This window comes from Schistocerca piceifrons, chromosome 2 (assembly GCF_021461385.2).
Source record: "Schistocerca piceifrons isolate TAMUIC-IGC-003096 chromosome 2, iqSchPice1.1, whole genome shotgun sequence".
In the NCBI taxonomy this organism is placed as follows: Eukaryota; Metazoa; Arthropoda; class Insecta; order Orthoptera; family Acrididae; genus Schistocerca; species Schistocerca piceifrons.
Window position 1 is genome coordinate 2,405,337 of NC_060139.1, and position 23,476 is coordinate 2,428,812.

The window sequence follows — 23,476 nt, forward strand, 5'->3', positions numbered from 1 at the left end:
ATACCTATAAAATTATAGCGATAGCGGATCTCAAAAGGGCCAGTTCAGAGCTCATCTACTGCGTGCAGTGTAATTTAATTAATTCTCTCGCCCAAAGTATTTAACTTAGCCACGTCAAAATTTTATTATCAATACTTACCTGCGTACTGAATGCACGTTTAAATTAAGAGCTTCTTCGGCCATCAGCAAAAGAAGCTATAAATTATTATGTAACTTGAAGTGGTGCGTTACTAGCCCAGCGGCTAGTCGGGAGAGCCGAAAAGATCAGGTGTTCCCTTAGCCGTCCGCACCGCGGCTTTATATATAAGAACACTGCGCGAGGAAGAAAGGCCCCAGTTCTCTCCAGACGCTGAATGACACGCCATCTGTGTCGGGAGCCGCGTCGCATCAGTGTCACTGCTACAAACAGCCTCGGGTGCCGTATTAAGTTACTAGAGATACGCGGAACCATGAAAACATTTCATGTGAAGTGTTAATTCTGGGATGATTTTCATTATCTAGCTTCAGTTTGCGTATTGTCGTATTTTCACGCGCCGTCGCGGGACAGACATTCTACCAAATATTTAGCGTGGCGTTTGATGAAGTATTTTCATCAAATTATGGCGAGCATTCTTTTTTAACATTTAATTCGGACATTTATAGTTGCATCAGCGCATTAGACTCTGAACTGCTCTGTTAGTTAGGTTGTAGGGATACTTGTGGTTTTTATCAGTGAATTTCAGAATATAATCAACTATTTTGGAAAACCGTTTTTGATTAGAAATCCCGGACAATCTCCTAATTCCTCAGAGCTATAAGCTGCAGCTATAATAACATTCTCAGGTAAAGTGGGCACTAGGATCTCTAATTACTGGTTCCATGTTTTATTAAATCACTTTCTGGTGGCCAAAAAGTAAATAGAGCCAGTGTTGAGAACGGCGAAAGACAGCATTAACAACATTCTAAAAGCCAGAAACTGATTCAACACGCAAGCATTTATCCAGCAAATTAGATTTGATTTCTTTTTACAACTTATCCGCCGCCCCACAGTACCCTTGTGTATTTGTTTTCTTCCTGTCTCTGTGTAATTTCATAGAATTTTTTTCCTCTTTTAATATTAAGCTACATTCACTACGATGAGGAATACTGTTATCCTCGAATATAATTGGCATTAATAATATGTTATTTACTTTGTACAGATGTTAGATATTATTAATTCTGTTCTGTTTAATGCTCATGTGTGAAGTTGATGTTTCGAAAGTTACTCTGATCTTTTATGTATGTACTCATGTCATAATTCCTGTAACACTGATGTATATGTTATTTCGATTCTTCTGTAAAGCCCATATTACTACAAATGTTATCTGTACTATTATGTTCTTTAATGATGCATTTGTACCTTTGTAATTGTATTCTTATGTTATTAAATTGTAATTGTCACCAGTTCATGATATTATTAACTTGTTAGTTACATTTCACTGCACACGTTTCTGTTGGTCATAGTATATGGACAATATGTGAGAAGTAGGGACTGTTAGTGTTTGCACGTGTGTTAATAATTCAGCAACGGACTGGATAACAGCATTGCTGGTTCTAAGGACAATTTCAAAAACTTTGTGAGTGCACAAGTGGTGGTTTATGGACTTGCTATATCATCCGCAAGACTGTTCAATGGTGATTGTGCACCTGCACAGTCACAACAGATGGCTGCTGGCTATCTCTACAAGGACTACAGTGGGTCTGCATCTTTGATGACCCACCAGTACCATTATCTCTACAAGGACTACAGTGGGTCTGCATCTATGATGACCCACCAACGCCATTATTTCTACAAGGACTACAGTGGGTCTGCATCTTTGATGACCCACCAATACCATTATCTCTACAAGGAATACAGTGGGTCTGCACCTCTGGTGGCCCACCAATACCACAATCTCTACCAGGACTCCAGTGGGTCTGCTCTGTGATGACCTACCTACCAATATTCTCCAAAACTTCGAATGACTCTGCTGTGGGTTTGCTCCATTGTGGCCCATTACCTGTCAGCATGTCAAGAGTCAGCACTGTCTTTCCGTTGGAAGGACAACACTACTTCTTCAAGACTGCATGGAAATCCACTGTGTGCAATTTCTTTTACTAATGAGACTTTGTGAAAAAAAACCTGTAATTACTATTATGATGAATGATCAGGACTATCTTTATGGACTGTGAGAAAATTTTAGCTTTTGACCAACATTGTATCAATAAGTGTGTGCATTTGATTTCTTTGTTATTGTAATTATGAAAAATTTTATCAAATCATTATTGGCCACTGCCCAAAAAAAAATTTGTAAAATTTTGTGTGGGGAGCATGGGGGCTATGTAAGTAGGCTGTTTATGTTTTCTCTATGTAAGTAGGCTGTTTATGTTTTCTTATTGGCAACGTTACGTAGCGCTCAATATGAAAATCACTGGCTGTGCTGTGTGCAGTCTGTGGCTAGTTCGCATTGTTGTCTGCCATTGTAGTGTTGGGCAGCGGCAGCTGGATGTGAACAGCGCGTAGCGTTGCGCAGTTGGAGGTGAGCCGCCAGCAGTGGTGGATGTGGGGAGAGAGATGGCGGAGGTTTGTAATTTGTCATGAACTGATATATATATTATGACATATAATGATATCAAGGTAAATACATTGTTTGTTCTCTATTAATATCTTTCATTTGCTAACTATCCCTATCAGTAGTTAGTGCCTTCAGTAGTTTGAATCTTTTATTTAGCTGGCAGTAGTGGCGCTCGCTGTATTGCAGTAGTTTGAGTAGCGAAGATTTTTGTGAGGTAAATGATTTGTGAAAGGTGTAGGTTAATGTTAGTCAGGGCCATTCTTTTGCAGGGATCTTTGATAGTCAGATTCCGTTGCGCTAACAAAATATTGTGTGTCAGTTTAAGCACAGTCTTGTGTATAAATTTTTCAAAGGGGAAGTTTCAGTGGCTAAAATAAATACGGACATTACTCCGTATGAGTAATAATTAAGTATATTACAACAATAGAGAAAGAAGGGAAAGATAGTTAGTTGGATCTATGTTCGTTAATAAAAACCCATATGAGGCCCACGCTGACATCTAGGTGGCGCTGCAGTTTTGGTGCACTGCTGTTGGGGGGCGATCTGCACTGTATGACAGTTGAAGAAAACATGAAAAGCCAGGATCACTAAAAAAACATTTTTGAATGACCGGTTTCGACAGAGCTGTTCTGTCATCATTGGACCTTACGCTTTAAATTTTTACAACATATTGTCGATCATTTTCAGATACATATGCACTTCCCCTTACCATCAAGATCACTACACATCGGCATGTCAAATATAAAATTATTATGTATAAACATAACGATAACTGTATTGCGCCGATTGTAAGTGTTCTTGTTCACCAACAGCTCGTGCATATACAATGTGTACCGAGTTGCAACACCGATGGACAATACATCGTAAAAATTTTAAAGAATAAGATGGCAGCATAGCTGTGTCGAAACCAATCATCCAAAAATACTTTTTCAGCGATCTTGTGAAGTTTTCTGCAGTCATCATTGAAAGAACAATTCTACGAAATAACAAAACTGCTCTGGGAGCACATTTTGCAACGGAGAATCATTATATTGGCTCTGTTCAGGATTTACGAGTGAAGGAAAGAGGGACACACTAAGTGATTTCAGAAGAAATTAAGATTGATGTTTCAAGCAGAAAACGACCTAATGACTTGCTGAACAAAGAGAACGAGTTCCCTCCCCGGAGCCTGATCCAATATTTACAGCGAACTGCTCAGCTGACATCGGTTGCGTCACCTTCCTGACATCCCGCTATGTACAGTGCCTAGCGCCGAGCTGCAGTATCCGGCTGTTGCACGCTGACCTCTGAAACCGGCCACGCTACGGGCTAATGCTGCCCTGATAGTTACGCACCCTCACAAATGCCGTGTAAGTCGTACTCATTTTTACTAACGAACACAAATGCAACTAATTACACGCTCCAGTCGCATTAACGAGATCATGCCTGTATTCGCCGTCAACGTGAAATAACCACACACAGACGGCAGGTGGCAGCACTACCAGTGGAGGGCGTATAAAGGATGCGGGAAACAGTGCAATCATTGTCGTAATGCGGGTACGGAGCAGTATATCTGACGTCTAAATAGGCTTTCGTGCCGAGGGTCGAAGCATTTTCGAAATAGCTAAGTTAGTAAACTGTTCACGTGACACTGTGGTTATAGTACGCCGTGCATGGCAAAATGGAGTATCCGAAGCCGGCGCCGAGGCAACTGTGGTCCACAACGAAACCGTAGATGACAGGGTCGAATGACAGCTGGGGATGTGTGTAGGGGCGAACAGATGTGCAGCTGTTGAGCAACAGATCGCCCAGATTAACGAACGGCCGTTCGGCTAACGTTGCTGTGTATACGCCTCCACATCAGGCGCCTGTTTCATTCACCGATTCTGATTTGTGTTCATCAGCGAGGAAGGTTGGAACTTGCACACGAATACCACAACTGCAAGTCCACTGACTGGCAACATGTGGCCTTTTCAGATGAATCGCGCTTCACCCTCCATCAGACATGGCCGTTGGTGTGTGCGCTGTGAAACATTTGAAATCAAACACCCTGCAATAAACTGTGGAAGAATCCAGGCCAGAGCAGGGAGTGTTACGGCCTAGGGAATGTTTCCATATCATTCCCTGGGTGATCTCGTCATTGATGAAGGCACAATATGTGCTGGTGTAAGCTGGCACCAGCACACAGTCTGGCAAAGAGGTTGCGATAAGGTAGATAGCAGGTGCAAGCAATGCGCCTGTCAGGGGAGAGGCCAAAGACAGACTCGCAAGAAACGCGCCGCCAATGCCCTCTCCGCCTACATTATTTAGCTCCCCACTGCGGACTGGAGGGCCAGTCAGTCAGCCATTGAGTCAGTCACAGACAGTCATCAGCCACAGCCCAGTAACTTGCAGTCAAGGACAGTTACAGGCCCAATCAGAGTCCCAGTCTCAGGCAGCACATAGTGACCAGAAGAGTGTACTTAGTGGGCACGTACTTCACCAGCAGTGAGGCTAACGTGGACTATTACAGAAGAGTTTGTGCCACATGGACTAGCTCAAGATAAGTAACTTTCTGTTCTGCTTAATAAAGAACCCTGTTAAGATACACGTGCAGTTGTGTTACAGAAAGAGGATACCGGCCACCAAACAACACCCTGTCCTTGCTTCCCATGGTATAAGCCTGCAGTGACAACGAGACGACACAAAACAATAGATCAACGTAAGTGTACATACACTACTGGCCATTAAAATTGCTACACCAAGAAGAAATGCAGATGATAAACGGGTATTCATTGCACAAATATATTATACTATAACTGACATATGATTACATTTTCACGCAATTTGGGTGCATAGATCCTGAGAAATCACTGCCCATAACAACCACCTCTGGCCGTAATAGCGGCCTTGATTCGCCTGGGCATTGACTCAAACAGAGCTTGGACGGCGTGTACAGGTACAGCTGCTCATGCAGATTCAACACGATACCACAGTTCATTAAGAGTAGTGACTGGCGTATTGTGACAAGCCAGTTGCTCGGCAACCAGTGACCAGACGTTTTCAGTTGGTGAGACATCTGGAGAATGTGCTGGCCAGGGCAGAAGTCGAACATTTTCTGTATCCAGAAAGGCCCGTACAGGACCTGCAACATGCGGTCGTGCATTATCCTGCTCAAATGTAGGGTTTCGCAGGGATCGAATGAAGGGTACAGCCACGGGTCGTAACACATCTGAAATGTAACGTCCACTGTTCAAAGTGCCGTCAATGCGAACAAGAGGTGACCGAGACGTGTAACCAATGGCACCCCATACCATCACGCCGGGTGAAACGCCAGTATGGCGACGACGAATACACGCTTCCAATGTGCGGTCACCGCGATGTCCCCAAACACGGATGCGACCATCATGATGCTGTAAACAGAACCTGGATTCATCCGATAAATGACGTTTTGCCATTCGTGCACCCAGCTTCGTCGTTGATTACACCATCGCAGGCGCTCCTGTCTGTGATACAGCGTCAAGGGTAACCACAGCTATGGTCTCCGAGCTGATAGTGCATGCTGCTGCAAACGTCGTCCAACTGTTCGTGCAGATGGTTGTTGTCTTGCAAACGTCCCCATCTGTTGACTCAGGGATCGAGACGTGGCTGCAAGATCCGTTACAGCCGTGCGGATAAGATGCCTGTCATCTCGACTGCTAGTGATACGAGGCCCTTGGGATCCAGCACGACGTTCCGTATTACTCTCCGGAACCCACCGATTCCATATTCTGCTAACAGTCATTGGATCTCGACCAACGCTAGCAGCAATGTCGCGATATGATAAACCGCAATCGCGATAGGCTACAATCCGACCTTTATCAAAGTCGGAAACGTTATGGTATGCATTTCTGCTCCTTACACGAGGCATCACAACAACGTTTCACCAGGCAACGCCGATCAACTGCTGTTTGTGTATGAGAAATCGGTTGGAAACTTTCCACACGTCAGCACGTTGTAGGTGTAGCCACCGGCGCCAACCTTGTGTGAATGCTCTGAAAAGCTTATCATTTGCATATCATAGCATCTTCTTCCTGTCGGTTAAATTTCGCGTCTGTAGCACGTTATCTTCGTGGTGTAGCAATTTTAATGGCCAGTAGTGTATATCCTCAGGGCCCATCGCCTCATACGGCACACAGCGTACATGTGTGTTTCGAAGTGATCAGGGAGAGTTTTCCCCACTCCCCTGGCCACCAAACTCGCCAGATTTAAATCTATTAGTGGATCTATGGGACCACCTCGATCGGGCTGTTGACACTGTGGAGGCTCAACCGAGAAACTTGGAGCAGCTCGGGTCGGCGTGGCTGCACATCCCCTCCAGTACCTTCCAAAACCGCACTGACTCTTTTCCTGCGCGTCTCGCAGCGGTCCGCGCTGCGAAAGGTCTTCACTCGGGCTCTTGTCAGCGTGTTTTACCTCCTTTTTTACCTTTCTACGATTATTCCTAGAATTATTACTCCTGTCTATTAAGTGTCACCTCATAGTGCCGATGACACGCTATTCAAACGGCACTATCCCTCCTCCCTCCATGTTATAAATGCTATAACTTCATAAGTGTTTTAAAACTTATTTTTGACTCTAAAAATTGTTGAAAAATAATATCATATTACTCTAAGGAACGTTAACTATACATCCTGCCGGAGTAGATATTCCTTTCGCAACTATAGACATGTATCAGTAGATAACGAGAGGATTGACTCTGCCTGCGAATCCTCGACCCGTGTCTACCGCTGCAATCATTACAGTTGAGAACGCAACGGAAACCCCTCGCAGTATGTTCCTTTACGTATGGTTTCATTCTTTCTTGTCGTTATCTAGATTATACATAGTTCTTCGTTTCCTCTTTTTATTTGATGGCAGTCTGAAGATGACCACTGGCTGGTAGAAACCGATTATGGTGCCGTGGAATGTTCATATGATTGTGTCCGAAAGCAGAAATAATGAACATAACTCACTCTCTTAATCATTAAGGCAGCATGTCCTTTTTTCCCATACACTTAAAAATATTACAACGGAGAAAAATTCTGGTCAGAAAATTTTGAACGGTTGACACCTGCACCGGATACTTTCCATTTTACATAGATGTTATTAATATTTCATAAACTGATCCGCATACTGAAGAAAGTTTCCGAAAATCCCTATACGCAGTCAGTCGTTAACATTCGATATCATTTATCTATGGTGATACGGAACAATTAATTTTTATTTTTAATAGAACTATGTATTTTCTGAGCCACGTAAAATACGTCGTGAAACATAAGGTATGGTGGCAGAACTCAAGTCATTGCTCGCTGTGAAACTTTTGGCAAACAAAAACTACTTTTATGTCGAAACTAATACTAGGTCTTCTGGAATAGCGCTGTGTCAACCTCATTCTGTGACGTTTACATAGAAATGAATATGACAATACCATTTTCTTGGCAGATATCGCAGAAAAATGTAGCTCATTTCTCAATTTTGTCTGAAGATTCAATATGATTGTCGACACATGTTCTGTCACTGCTTAATGCATTTCAAGCTGTGTCTAATGCTGTTAAAACAGAAATCGTTCCATCAAAAAAGAATCTCCATAATGCTCCAGAAGTGTTTACAAATATTGAAAGAAATGCTTCCAATACCTTGGCATCTTTTCAGAGCAGAAACCCCAAGTGTTTGCCCCCTTTCATATGTCTGGACATTGTTTTAAAACTAAGACTTTTCAGTCAGTGTTACTCCACACAAGCATCATTCCACTGAAGTGCATATATTTCTATTTTTCGATAAGTTACTTGAGAGAAGCACGAAAATATGAAGCAAATCGCGTAGCTTCTATGCGAATACATTTTCACAATCCTCTCTCAACAAATAACTACGTGCACTTGGTCTCAGAGAGTGAGAAACGCGGGCCGCTCATGTTCATTCACTGTTTGCACATCAATGCCAGGCAGGACCCATAATGAAATAATAGAACCATCACTTGCCACCTCTCAAGTGCGTCTCATTTATGGTTAATAATCACTCTCTACATCGCTACTGTGAATTAAAAGTGGATCACAAGATTTGTTCGAAATATAATATTAAATGAGGAGTCTTACTGGAAACGTTTGGCAATACCTGTTGACCCAAGACGACTCTTCTCCTACTGATAGCAAAATGAGAAAAGATAACTGACAAGTGGTATATCGCAACCAGCGCGATGCAACATAAATGTGCAATTGCACAATAACAGTGGTCTCATTAAATGACGAAAACGACCTTCAAAAGACAGCCAAAAAAAACATTTTCATTAGTTTACTCATCATCAGTAGTAAGTGGTGATCAGCAATAATTACTTGAGAGAAGGTGAACGTCTTATCCAAGATCGCTTGTAAACAATCTTTATTGTCGAACACCGGTTTCGGTAAGCATGGCTACCGTCTTCGGATCTCGATAAAAGGTTGTTACGTGTCTCTTTTTGTACCTGTACAAATACTCTCTCTCATCCACTGTCAGGTATGCAGTTCATCTCGTCCCCCACATACCTGGCAATGGTTTAGAAAGAGTATTTGTACAGCTAGAAAAGGAGACATGTAATAACCTTTTATCGAAATTTGAAGATTGTAATCACGCTTAAGGAAACCAGTAATCGACAATAAAGGTGTTTTACAAGTGATCTTGGATAAGAAGTTCACTTCCTCTCTCAAGTAGAACAGTTTTAGGTTTTATGTGAGTTTGACTGTAAGAAAACGAAATTCACATCCTTTTAGTAATTAAAAAATACTTACCAATTTCGAGACACTTCTATGGATACATGATCGGAAAATATTAGCAGAAACGAAATTGAGTAGGAATGGAGTATGGTAAGAACAGAGTTCGACACAATGAAGAAGAGCTAGGGTCAAGTGTAGTTTCAAGCCAATTTTTGAGACGGGTCCAAATCAACTGCTGGGGAGAAAACCGCCCGCCAAAGGAAATACCATGTAAGGGTACCATTGTTCTCAGTCTGTCTCGAGACTCAGCACCGTACACAAACAGCGTTCTGTATCTCGTACCACTTTAGAAAAAGAACATTTCCTCTCCCTGTCTAACAATCCACGATGTGCACAAGAAATTTACGTATCCGTCTGCGCGTAGGCTAATCGAATCTATTTACTGATAAATCAATAACTCATTCGGACTAGTTCACCAGTACTTTTCTTTTCATTATAATTCTAGGTAGTTCTCCAGACATAGCGAAAAAAAACAATTTTGCTGCAATATACAGTGTAACTTTCCTACAAAAGAGATATATGTGTAGTTTTAAATGAAGCACGTGGTCTGTGAAAAGGAAGAATATAGTGATCAACGTAAGAAAGACCGCAGACGAGCTGAATGACCAGGTATGTCTAAAGTACCACGAATCAAATAATGAAAGACTTGCACGAACCTGTAAAATTTGCACTGCGACATAAGCCCTAATAACTTTGCGGAAAAAAACCACTCGCGAAGGCAGTATAGTCCGAGGTAGTTCCGTGTTTCCTTGCTTTCTCTGTTCGTCTTTAATCTGGAGGAATGAGGATACTGCAAACTAGACTTCAGTTAAATCTCAAAGAGTGTAATAAGTGATGCGGCCTATTGGTTAAGGCTCTCGATTTTAAATATTACGAAGTTGGATTAAATCTCCACCCAGCCATGGAGGCATAAGTTCTCCGCGGATCCCGTAGATCACTTAAGACGAATGTTGTGATGCTTCCTTTGAAACGGCCCCTGCTGTTTTCTTGCCTTATTCTTGTCCCATAACATTGGGTGAACTGTCTCTCGCCACCTCATCCCTAACCTTATTTCGTTTTTGCTGCAGTCACATCTTTCACTCAACCGTCGTGAATGCACTGGTACGTATTTCTTATGGGATGTGAAAAATATATAATGGCCAGCCAAGCAATCATGTTTTAATAATTTTGTTGGTTTCAATAATACTTGTCTCGCAATCCTTTGTATTCGCCTTAATGACGATGTTGTAGATTGTCCAAAATTCACCTTTGTAATTATCATCTTTTCATGAGCATTATCTGTCAGTGACCGTTATACTACCTGGATTTAGATCTCTGATCTTAGCACATGGAACTTCGCCGTGCCTTCAGTTCCTTGTTACTTGCATACTCCGTGAAAAAACTGCCATTGGTCTGTATGTGACAAAGAATTCTTTGCACATTACTGGCACTGAACTTTATATCAGTATACGATGGGAGCAGAATCAGAAACTAATTTCATTTTGCTTTCTCGTGATATTTCGTGACAGCCGTGCTGTAATTAGCCAAGAAAATAAATAGGAGAATCTTTGGCGGGGACGTACAGACAGCTGAATTCGACATGAAGATAGCACAGAGATCATTGTTACCTATACGCTCGCTTTGAAATCTGTGGAACATTAATAAACTAGAAAATAATTGTAGTGTGTATCCCCCTTGGAACTATAAATTCTGTTTGGACCTCAGCTAACAGAGGCATTCTTTTCTCTACATCTACCTAATCCCTAGATTTCGTGTATTTCGTCGCTTCTAACAACTGTTTCTAGTGCGAACAGATACAAGGACAGATGTTGGATACTGCGACTGCCTGATAGACAATTAAAGCCGGATCCAACATGTTATCTGCTGTATACAGCCTGTAGCGTCGTTCTACTTGGGATGACAATGAACGCAGCTCATCTTACCTCTAGGAGAAGCCGTATGGCCCCGGGAAACCAATGGATACCAATTATTATGGTCTTTTAGACTCATAGCTGAAAACTAACAAATCGTGGGGCCGGTAAAGAATAACCACCAAGCACAGTGGTAGAAAGCAAGAAGTTTAAACACCCAGTCACAGCCTCCATAATGGTAAAAAATACTGCTTCCGAATATAAGTACAGAATCAACTTATGGACTACCACAAATGGTAGCTCTCTTCAGATGTTGACAAATGCAGGATGATGCCTATGATAAGGAAAAAGAACTTGATAATATCAGATTGCAAGAATAGTGATGAACTTCTTGAGGACATCACATCGTACAAATATTTAGCGGTAATACTAAGAAGCGATATGAAGTGAAACAATCAGGTGTAATCAGTATTAGAGAAAGCGAATGTAAGAATTAAATTTTTGGAAAGGTTTTGAGAAAATGCAGTACACTGGCAAAGGGAATCTCACGCAAGACACTATTGCGACCTCTTCTATATCTCCAGTGCTGAGTAAGCAGGCACGACAATGGGTGTGGAAGGAACTTGGAGACGCGCTGTTAAGAACGTAACATGTCGGTTTAGTCCGTACGGGAGTATCAGAGGAAAGGGGTGGGAAATTAAATGGGAATCGTTGGTAGAAAGACAGTGTAGTTCTCGCTGAACCTGTTGGGTAAATTTAGAGATTATGTATTCGAGGAAGACTGTGCAGCCATCGTGCTTCCACCAACGTGTTTCTTACATAGAGATCATCAGAACGAGATTACAGACGTTAGGATGCGTACAGAGACCAACAAAAGTCACTTTTCCCTCCATCGATACTCGACTGGAATAGGAAAGAAAATCAATAATACTGGTACGGTGTATCCTCTGCCATGCACTGAACAGTGGTTTGCGGAGTATCCAGGGTGTCCCAAAAAACACTCACAATCTTTAGGGACAGATTCCTTACGCCAAAACAAGAAAGAAGTCCAAAACATGTGCTCCAAAATGCATACGTCAAGAGCTCAGAGCACTTGTCCATCCTCGATACTATGAAACAGATCTCTTCTACTGGAAGGACTTTGGTTCAAATTGCTCTGAGCACTACGGGACTTAACTGCTGAGGTCATCAGTCCCCTAGAACTTAGAACTACTTCAACCTAACTAACCTAAGGACATTACACACATCCATGCCCGAGGCAGGATTCGAACCTGCGACCGTAGCGGTCGCACGGTTCCAGACTGTAGCGCCTAGAACCGCTCGGCCACGCCGGCCGGCAATAAAATATCCACATCCAACGTCTGTCTTGATGAGTTCTGGGAACCAGGGTGATGCAAAACTTTTTTTGACGTGTGTGTTTATTTTCTTGCCTAATTACAGCATGGCTGTCACGAAATATCATGAACACGCTAAGCGAAAATACTTTCCGATTACGCTCCAATCGCATTCTGATATAAAGTTCAGAACAAGAAAAGTTTCTGGTATCTCAACTGCAGATTTTTCAGCACTCGTTTAACTTTAGGACTCTGTATCTCAGAATGAACAAAAATGGACTTGTACCACTATTGAAATAAACCCTTCAATTAACATTCAGGTCAATCGTTCTAAGATTTAATGGGCAAAACTCCTAACTTCTCGATCCATGAAAAATATAAATTACAATAAATTTGTTTATTTCAATGTGTGTGGTTCCCTATTAGCCGCGTCCTAACTAAAATCGAGCACTGTTGGTTTATATGCATTGGTCTGTCGACTGGCAGTAATTAAAAAACCGGCTGATAAAATAGGAGAGCTAGCATACATTTTTTTCTTCACGACATTGGATTTACAAAATTAATCACTACGCTTTACTATGCACTAATGTTTAAGCTATTCAAGTGTAAAGAGCGTACAGGTACACCTGTCATTAACAGACTTTGTTTGTATCTCGAAGAGCACTCTGTCGTAATTTCAGGTACAGAACACAATCTGAGAATTAATAAATGCAAATGGTCTAACGCTGGCGCGGTTCGTAATGAAAGGTTCTGAGGTGGAACCGCCCCAAAATATATATTTAAAAGAATTATTAATGACGTATCATAGAATTCAAACTACCAGAAAGCATTTCGCGTATTTTCCACGGATTTAATTACTGGGGCTCAACATTTTTGAAACGGTTCATATGTGATGATGATGATGATGATGAAGACCCATATTCCTTGACAGAGCGTAGGGGAACGATGCGGGAGACATCTCTGCTTACTAGGCAAGGTCCTAGCAGAGGTGGTTTGCCATTGCCTTCCTCCGACCGTAATGGGGATGAATGATGATGGTGACGACACAACAACACCCAGTCATCTCGAGGCAGGAAAAAATCCCTGACCCCGCCGGGAATCGAACCTGAGACCCCGTGCTCAGGAAGCGAGAACGCTACCGCGATACCACGAGCAGCGGGCTCATACGTGATATCAAGCGATATTTTTCGAACATGTAGTACAGAGTCTTAAGGCTGCACCTTGAAATGCCGCTTAGCTCTATGTAACAGAGGCTTGGGGGGCACGATTTCTCCTTCTTTCCCTTTATTGTTATTTCATCACTCCTGCCCAATGTGGGCAGGGGAGGGTTGGCACAGGCACAACTGCCGCTCTTCAGCCAAGAGACTGTATAAAATAAAATGTTACACACGTAAAACACGGGGATAAAAGATGAAGTTTACAAATCAAAAGGGGAAACACTGGGAATTAAAATAACAAAAAAGGGTACTTCCGGCTCCCTCGGAGTACCGCTCTTATGGGCGTGCCGAAGGCTCTGATGTTTCAGCCCCAGGGTGTCCCACCAAATCGCACACAATTTTCATGTTCCACTGCTTACATCATAAAGGAATGAACAGAGTTGCTGAAACTTACCTATCGAGTCCCTCTCTCCATATATCTCTATTATGCTTAAGTGTGTTATTAATGGGCGTTTAATGGTGTTATTTCTTAGAGCTTTTTTTGTGTCTCCTTTATGCACCGTTGGAGTAAGTTTGCAAATGTCTCGCCAGAGTGCACTACGGTATCACCACCTACCGAGTTTCACGAATGATTAGAGGAGAAAGCGAGTGAAATTCATCCCCTGATCGAAGTATGTCGTTTTACTTTAGTTGCTTGCTGACAGCGGGTCATGTGAGTTATTAGCAAGTTTCTTTTTGTGAATGTATTGTACGTGAGTTTATTTTCTTGCAAGTACCACAATGTACCACAAATTCGAAAACAAGACAGTATGATTCCAGTGTGCAATTTGTCAAGTAACATTTTGGAACATACGGTTAGGATGAAAGTGAAGGAACTGGGTGCGTCCAGATCCGATGTGCCGCGCGGAGTGGCCGCGTGGTTTGAGACGCCATGTGCCGGATTGCGCGGCCCTTCCTGCCGGAGGTTCGAGTTCTCCCTCGGTCATGGGTGTGTGTGTGTGTTGTTCTTAGCATAAGTTAGATTAAGTAGTGCGTAAGTCTAGGGACCGATGACCTGAGCAGTTTGGTCCCTTAGGAGTTCACACAAATTTGAACATTTAGGTCCAATGTAAACATGGATCAATAACAAGAATTGTCTAAAGCCAGGATAGGGTACACACGAAGTGTTAACAGAGCAATGTACAATGCAGCTGAGTGCTTCTGTGCGCTTTATCATTTAAATACGGTGAGTAAATTACCATGGTGGTTGTTCAGGCTGCTCATGTCAGCCAATGACGGCACAAGATCCGCGACATGGAAAGAAACTATTTCCTTACGCGTACCTCATAAACGCCGCGGTTTGAGCATACAAAACACTAAACATTTGAAGCTTAAGTTTAGAACCGAAGATACCAAAACTATTAAGCATGGTGCGAAGCTAATATACACCGTATTAAAGAGCTTTCCAAAATGAGTACGGTTTGTTGTGGTGAACTGTCAGCCTGTGACATTAGGAGGATAAATAGGCTACTAATAGATCTTATCTTGGAGTTAGCATTGAATGTTATTTGGTAGTTGATTGTGGAACGGGAATAAGATACAGCATGTAAACGTTTGGCTAGAGTGTGATATGCTCTCCCGCCCCTCCTAATGTCTTGGTTGCGGTGACGTAGCGTAGTCCGAGGTCTGGGTCAGTTCCGATCGATAAACGTCGCAGTCTTCCCCAGTATGGAAACAAGGTGCCTCGCTTTGTCTAACGGACAAGTGATTGTCCTTTAAACACACATTTTTCAACAGCACGATATGTTTCCGTTTGTACAGATTTCGGAGACGAATGCAAGTCTCGCCTTTATTAATAGTCATCTAAGGACACTTGTTTTTTTTTATATCACATAAAAGAAAATTTCCACCGAAAAAATAGCAATTCAAACCTCTAAAAAGCGCTGTCTTAGACATTTCCACGCATATTTTACGAAATTACGAACTTCAATGGAAGCTAAACGTCCTTATCAGCACTGTTTGTTTACACTGTCTAGAGTTGTTGGCAACAGTTATCAAACGTTTTTGAGATATCACAGACAAACATCGCGTGGGCAGAGATATTCACAAAGAGGCTCTTGCTTAAAAAATTTTCAGTTGTCTGTCTAGGATTGGTCTAAGCTATAGGTTTTCGACAACCTCGTCTGTCCTTTTAACAGTCTTTTTCAATGGCGCAAGATATTACCGTTTGTATAGAGTTCAGAGAAGAATACAGGTCCCGCCTTTTATTAACCATCAACTGAGGTAGATAGAGTTTTTTTTATATGAAGTAAAGGAAAATTTCTACAGAAACAATAATAATTCAAGCCTCTTTTTAAAGACGACTGTTGAAACTGATGCTGTGGTGGTATTTTTCATTAAGTCAGACAACGTATGTCATGGTGACATCACAGAAAGGACAAGGAATCTGCGCATGCCAAAGGTTATGTTGACGTCCGTGGTGGGGAGCTGGCGGTAACAAGACCGATCTCCCAAATAGTAATCAGTTTAAATTTTTCGTAATGATCTAAACTTACGCAGCAACAAATCCAAGAGAGTTTCTTCCGAAAAGTAAACATCGTTTCTAAAACAACAACATCGCCACATGCTTCAATATTATCCTCATTAGCATTTGACATTAACTTCTATTGTTTCTCTGTTGCAAAATCAAATCTCTGATTTGCACGAACACCACTTAGATAGGTCGTGTTGTTTGCGCCAAGTTTCTGACAGTAACAGAGTAAAAATTCAACTTGAATATCGTTGCCAGTAGCACCTCGTGTTTCATAATCGGACAGAAACACACTGATATTATTTTCAGCAAAGAAGAAAATTATTATTCATTCTTTTTCCGACGCGTGTTGTTACATCTGTTCAGAAACTGCTTCTGCTTGTTATTTAAACGGACCCCTGGTTAGTACAAATGAATGTTAAAAATGAACTTTCTATCAAAGCTGAAGTTGAAAAACGAGCATTTCAATCCCGCTCGTCGAGGATACCGTCTCGGTGTAAACTAGTTCCACACCTCACCCGATACAGAAGAAGAATCGCTGTTCCATAATACGAAGAATTAGTCTGTGAAGCAGATAAGATAAAGAGGGACGAAAAGTTAAGGAACTCGAAATAAGGCGTATTCTAGTTATTTCTACGACACTTACCTATCGAGTTCTTCCATAGCGCTTGTGTGTGTAGTCGGAAGAGACAGCAGACTACTTCGTCCTCCTGGAGCAAAGCTATGTCATATATACTTACCTCCGTGACTTTTCTTTTTCTTTTGTATTAAATCATGTGATCTACGAGATTAAATGTCACAGATAAGAAGAGAGTCTCAAAGTCACCTGCTCATGATTCGCTGCGTTTTAGGCAGAGTATGGCGTTGCGCAACTGATTTCTGCCAATTACAATTGCAACATCTCCAGGACGGTTTGATTGACACTGTCTCCGCCGAAGAAGCTGTGACCTACAGAAAGCGGAAACTAATGAAACGGTACTACAGCTTCAGTGAAATTATAAATGCTACAACAGAAGAATGTTAGTAAGATTGTGGGAATTCTGTACACCACGAATCAATAAACACTACTAAAAAAGAATTTAAGCAGTAAGAGTACCTCAGAACCCTTGTCTCAGACGAGAAATGAACCGGACAGGCTTGTAGCATAGACTGACACAAGAGAGGAAATTTACCCAAAATTTCCGTTTCTTGGTCTGGCCCAGTAAAATAAAAAACTTTGAAAAACTCAGTATATGCAGAGAAATAGTAGAAGAATTCGTATGACAGCAAGAACACTCTCGCGGTTTTCCCACGCACCTGACTGCAGCTTTGCACGTCATTCTGGTGATTCGACTTCTTATGCTGCAGGGTTACAGGGGGTGTTTTCCAACAGGATAACGCTCGTCTATATACCGCCATTGTAACCGAACAAGCTCTACAGAGTGTCGACATATTGCCTTGGCCCACTAGATAAGCAGATCTGTCTCCAATGGAGCACCTATGCTTGCATTCAACATGGTGTTCACAACGGTAATTAATGTTCCTGGATTTCACATTTACAGTGGCTAATCACTCGCTTGCATTTTTTCGTGGTCTTGCAATGTTGAATACTTAAATATATTACCTAGACAAATGTATTCCCCACATTTCATTACTCTATCTTACTTATTTTTTGGTGTTGCGATTTTTTTCGTGTATGATTCAGTAGACTCACATGTTGAATCAACGCCTTATTTATTGACGTCAGTTGTTGCAGGTTTCGTTGAAACTGTAAAACTGGATCAAAAGCTTTCTAAAAACCTACGACTCACTGCAAAGTGGTAACTCATACTCATACCCATTGCTCCTTTCTATAATTTCTGTCAAGACTGATAAATGGTCGACTGTGCTGTATCAGTTTTGAAGGACCGCTTGTTCCGTTGCTTCAGCAAACATTCTTTGTCTTTTCTGTGCGTTTGATGACAGTTATGGTGAATATCTTGTGCATTAGTGAGAGGAGGATGAAATGCCTCTGTCTTGTCGTTTTCCTTTCTTGTGCAGGAGAATAATTACTTAGTCGTTCCATTCTTTCTCCAAAGGCATACAGTAAGCAATTTTGCTGTATATTTGCCCAAAGTTTTCAACGTTTTTACAGATACATATTTCCAGACTTCTCTCCTTGCTTTGTACCTTGAAGGGCTTAATATGTCTCATCTCACATTACTTCTGGGATGTTATTATACAGGGTGTTACAAAAAAGGTACGGCCAAACTTTCAGGAAACATTCCTCACACACAAATAACGAAAAGATGTTATGTGGACATGTGTCCGGAAGCGCTTAATTTCCATGTTAGAGCTCATTTTAGTTTCGTTCTTCCACCTACGCCCAATGGAGCACGTTATGATTTCATACGGGATACTCTACCTGTGCTGCTAGAACATGTGCCTTTACAAGTACGACACAACATGTGGTTCGTGCACGATGAAGCTCGTGCACATTTCAGTCGAAGTGTTCGTACGCTTCTCAACAACAGATTCGGTGACCGATGGATTGGTAGAGGCGGACCAATTCCGTGGCCTCCACGCTCTCCTGACCTCAACCCTCTCGACTTTCATTTATGGGGGCATTTGAAAGCTCTTGTCTACGCAACCCCGGTACCAAATGTAGAGACTCTTCGTGCTCGTATTGTGGACGGCTGTGATACAATACGCCAGTCTCCAGGGCTGCATCAGCGCATCAGGGATTCCATGCGTCGGAGGGTGGATGCATGTATCCTCGCTAACGGAGGACAAAGTGTTTGAAGTCACGCTGGTACGTTCTGTTGCTGTGTGTTTCCATTCCATGATCAATGTGATTTGAAGAGAAGTAATAGTATGAGCTCTAACGTGGAAAGTAAGCGTTTCCGGACACATGGCCACATAACATATTTTCTTTCTTTGTGTGTGAGGAATGTTTCCTGAAAGTTTTGCCGTACCTTTTTGTAACACCCTGTATATTCATTAACGATTATCTGTACTATTGACATAAATCCTTAAATGCTTGTATACTTTTCTCTGTTGCTAATTTAATTATGCCGTCCATCATCTTAACTGATTAAATGCGGTGTCCGCCCAAGATGTATTTCACTTTTGTCTTCTCCAAATTATTATTGTTTTCAATTGTTTCTCTTACCAGTTAGTTTTTGTAACTTGTCGCCACCTCTTGAAGACGTTTCTTCTTTAGTTTGGTTTAACTCAGCATATTCTACCAATTACCTATCACCCTTTTCTTAAAATTATCACCTTGTCTTTAGCAGCTGCCTCGTTCAATTTGAAAATATCTTTTCTTCTGCTCTCTTAGAGCCATCTTTTGCGGTTCACGTAAGAACTTTTGTTAAATAACTGCTCAGTTCCTCAATTGTCTGTATAATCTAAAGTGACGAACTTGTTACATAATTTAATCAGGTACACCTTCCTGTTCTTAAATAAATTCTCCGGCGCTGTCTGATGTTCCTGTTTCATTGCAGATTTGTGTATATTTATACTCTGATTTCTGCAAGTCTATAGTCACTTGAAATCTAATGTGCTTTAGGACCCCCCTCCCCCCCCTCCTCCTGCCTGCCTCAGTAGCTGAACCGTCATCGTGTCTGACTACCACACGAAGGACCTTGTTCTAGTTCAAGGTAATGCGACAGATTTTTTCCGTGCTGGGAGGACTAGAACGATATGCACCCGGTCTCATGAACTGTAGAGGTAAAGCAGGTACTGGCAGAAGTAAAGCTGTGAGTACCGGCCGTGAGTCGTGCTTCGGTAGCTCAGTTGGTAGAGCACTTGCCCGCGAAAGGCAAAGGTCCCGAGTTCGAGTCTCGGTCGGGCACACAGTTTTAATCTGCCAGGAAGTTTCATATCAGCGCACACTCCGCTGCAGAGTGAAAATCTCATTCTGGAAACTGTAGAGGTAGTTTGTAAAGTTCTCCGAATACAACAGAAAGAAACGCCTTACGTCAGTGAGACGTTTTTAGTTTTCTATGTAGGCTCCATGTAAACTAATACACTTAGTCCAGCGGGGTTCCATTGCTTTGATTCCATCTCGAAAACTAGATTCCCCCAGACCTGCAAAATACTTCGGTTGTCAGTTCTTCGTTGGAAGAGAATCTGCGTCCACCAAGGAAAATCTAGGGCTTGGGAAAGAGAAGGATGTGTGATGTAGCCATAGTAGGAGAAGGCGAGTGTGCCAACAGTTCGCGTCGTAGTTCATGCATTTTTGCCATGAGGACGGCAGCTCTGTGTGAACGCATATTGTTTTGATGAAAGATGAGTTTCTTCCTTGTCATATATGGCCTTTTTTGTGTCTCTTTTGCTGTAGATGGTTCAGGAGGTTACAGTAGTACTGTCCCGCAATTGTTTGATCAGCGTAAAAAATACTCTATCAGCAGAATCTCTTTCACATCTGAGAAAACTGACGCCATGACCTTTATGGCCAAACCGCACTGCCCTTGCTTTTCCTTGGTGGTGGTGAACTACATGTTCCCACTGCTATGACGGTCGTTTTGTCTATGGAGTATAGTAGTGGACCCGAGTTTCATCTGTGGTCACAAATCAACCCAAACATCTTGTTGGTTACTGTGAAAACAAGTCAAACACTTCCATTCCGTTGGGTTTCTGGTATTGCCTTATGAGTCGCGGCACCGATCTAGCAGATGGTTTACTCATATCGACCTCCAATGTTAAAATCTGACATTATCCGTTCGGGCGACATCTCTTACAGCTTCAGCAATTTCTCGCACTTTCAGTCGGTGGTCCTTCATAACCATTTTATGCACTTCTGCAAGAAATTCTGTGCTGGTGGCACATTTTGGCCGACCACTACGCCAACCACTATCTAAGCTGTCCCAACCAAATTTAAGGTTGTTCCTCCACTTGGCAACTGTTGAATACGAAGGAACAGAGACCCCCAGCGTGTTCTAAAAATCGGCAGGAATTTCCTTTGCTTTGGTACCTTTCTTTACGAAATAGTTAACCGCTGCCCAAACCTCGATTTTTTTCTATCTTCTCGAATCACTACACGGTAGCAGCAACAGATTGACGTGCGCGCCATAGATCTCTACCCAGTGCACTGAGGCATCACGCGTCAACACATAAAGGATAATCTATTATCACGCGCGATCCTCATTGCGCTAGCGCTGACGTCTGGTGGTGATTTCGCGAACTTTTCAAACTACCCTCGTACTTGAATGAGAAGTATTGTCTTCGAGGTCTGGAAAACTGACAACGGGCAGGAGAACAGTGTGCTTGTCCCATATCGCAATGGCCACTAGATATAGCAAGGTGCTTGCGGGTTACATTTTCTGCTTGGCTACATAGAAAAAAAATGTTAAGGGCATACGTAAATAAACTAGAGCTCATATACATGTGTAGACTAATAATACACGACGCTCTGGTTGTGAAACAATTGGTCTCCGTGGCAGAAATGTAAAATAGTTTCAATGCTGATGTCTTACACAAACACGACTTCCTCTTTCATCTCACGCCAAATGATCGTGAAGGGAAAACAGTAGCAAGTACACGACAGAAGATGCCTGAGAGCACACAGACTCCGTAAACAGGAGTAACGCGATGAAATATGGAGAGCAAATTACAACGACCCTACCGACCGCAAGCAGCGTCTAAGACTCAAGAGTTGAATGTTCTAAATCAGTGGTTCCCAACCTTCTCTACGACTACACCTGAGTGCAGTCGTCCTCTGCCCGTCCCCCTCCCCTCGCTCCCTGTCATCAACTTAAGCCCGTAGCTAAACTTTACAATGAAAAGGAATTTTCTTTGAAGACTTTTATTTTTAAAACGATGAAAGATAAATGAAATTTAGTTCTTGTAGGTGTCTTATTCAATCACGAACTAATGAATGGATGAGTCAACTGACACTGCTTCCCTCGCGGTGTATCTTCAACTCCTCGGAAAAGAAAGCTGACTATCCTCATCGAGGGCAGACACTTGCTACAAAACGTGCTCCTACTTCTTTCCCTAGCAACATGTGCTTTGCCGACACCCTGCACCCAATCTGTGTGTGCACTACGTTTACTATTAGTAAATCACTTGATTGCTGGACTCCTTACTTCTGAAATGGTAGAAATTGGAAGACTTCACGATGCCAATGCTTTGTGTCTGATGAATGTCATCAGTGATAATAATAATAACAATAATAATGTTGTTGTGACTTCAGTCCAAAGATTGGTTTGACGCCGCTCTCCATGCTATTCTATCCTGCACGAGCTTCTTCATCTCTGAATAACTACTGCAGTCTATATTCTTCTGAATCTGCTTAGGGTATTCATCTCTTGGTTTCTCTCCGATTTTTACACCACACGCTTCCCTCCATTACTAAATTGGTGATCCCTTGATGTCTCAGAATGTGTCCTATCAACCGATACCTTCTTCTAGTCTGGTTGTGCCGGAGATTTCTTTCTCCCAATTCTATTCAGTACCTCCTAATTACTTATGTGATCCACCCACCCAATGCTTAGAATTCTTCTGCAGCACCACAGTTCAGAAACTTCTATTCTCTTTTTGTCTTAATTGTTTGTCATCCATGTTTCACTTCCATATATGTCTACTCTTCATACAAATACTTTCGGACAAGACTTCCTAACACTTAAATCTGCTCTTGATGTTAACAAATTCAAGGGTTAATACTAGCATTTGATATAAAAAACGTCGTTATTTGTTACTTATGTAATCACTACTACAAACGTACGAAATAGTGATAATAGTGACAGTTTTTTAAAAGAAATCTAGTATCGTATCCGAAATACAATTGCGCCTTTTATTTTTAGCCGTCAGAAAATTTCATTTCACTCGTCGGGGGTAATTATCCTCAGGCTGCGAACCAAATCATTCAGAACTTGGCGAGGTGGATCGCCATCATCAAAGAGAAGAAAACACCAACACTATAACCATTTCAGTCCATATTTTGCTACCACTGAATAAGAAAGGCCTTATAGCACATGACTTCCTGCACGCATAATCCATCTGTCAGTTCCAGTAAGTATGACTCACCCACAGGATGTATTTCATTGTAGTACGTCATTGTTATTACCATTTTCACTTTAAAACGAAACAAGCTGTAAGGGAATTTCCTCTTATCATACCGATAACGTAAGATACCTATTGTGAACATTGTTATCTGTTTCACAAGTAACTCTTTGAGAAGAATTTATCATTTGGTTTAATTCCAGCTTTACTTAATTCACAGATTGAGAAAGCAGAGTCCATGTTTGATAAGTGTAAGGCATTGTGATGTTGAGTCGCCTTATTCGAGTTATGACTTTGCAGAAAACATCCACGAGAACTGGATTATATGGAATTAACGAGATGTCATTTCAGGATGTGTCACC

General features: G+C 41.9%; 1 protein-coding gene across 1 annotated transcript in view; it reads right to left on the reverse strand.

The window, feature by feature from the left end:
- LOC124777940 overlaps nt 1-16,811 on the reverse strand; it is a 38,947-nt gene extending 22,136 nt beyond the window's left edge. The window contains exon 1 of the mRNA XM_047253492.1: nt 16,795-16,811. Coding sequence (XP_047109448.1) covers nt 16,795-16,811 — 17 coding nt within the window. The remainder of the gene's footprint in view (nt 1-16,794) is intronic.
- Nucleotides 16,812-23,476: the final 6,665 nt, after the last annotated feature.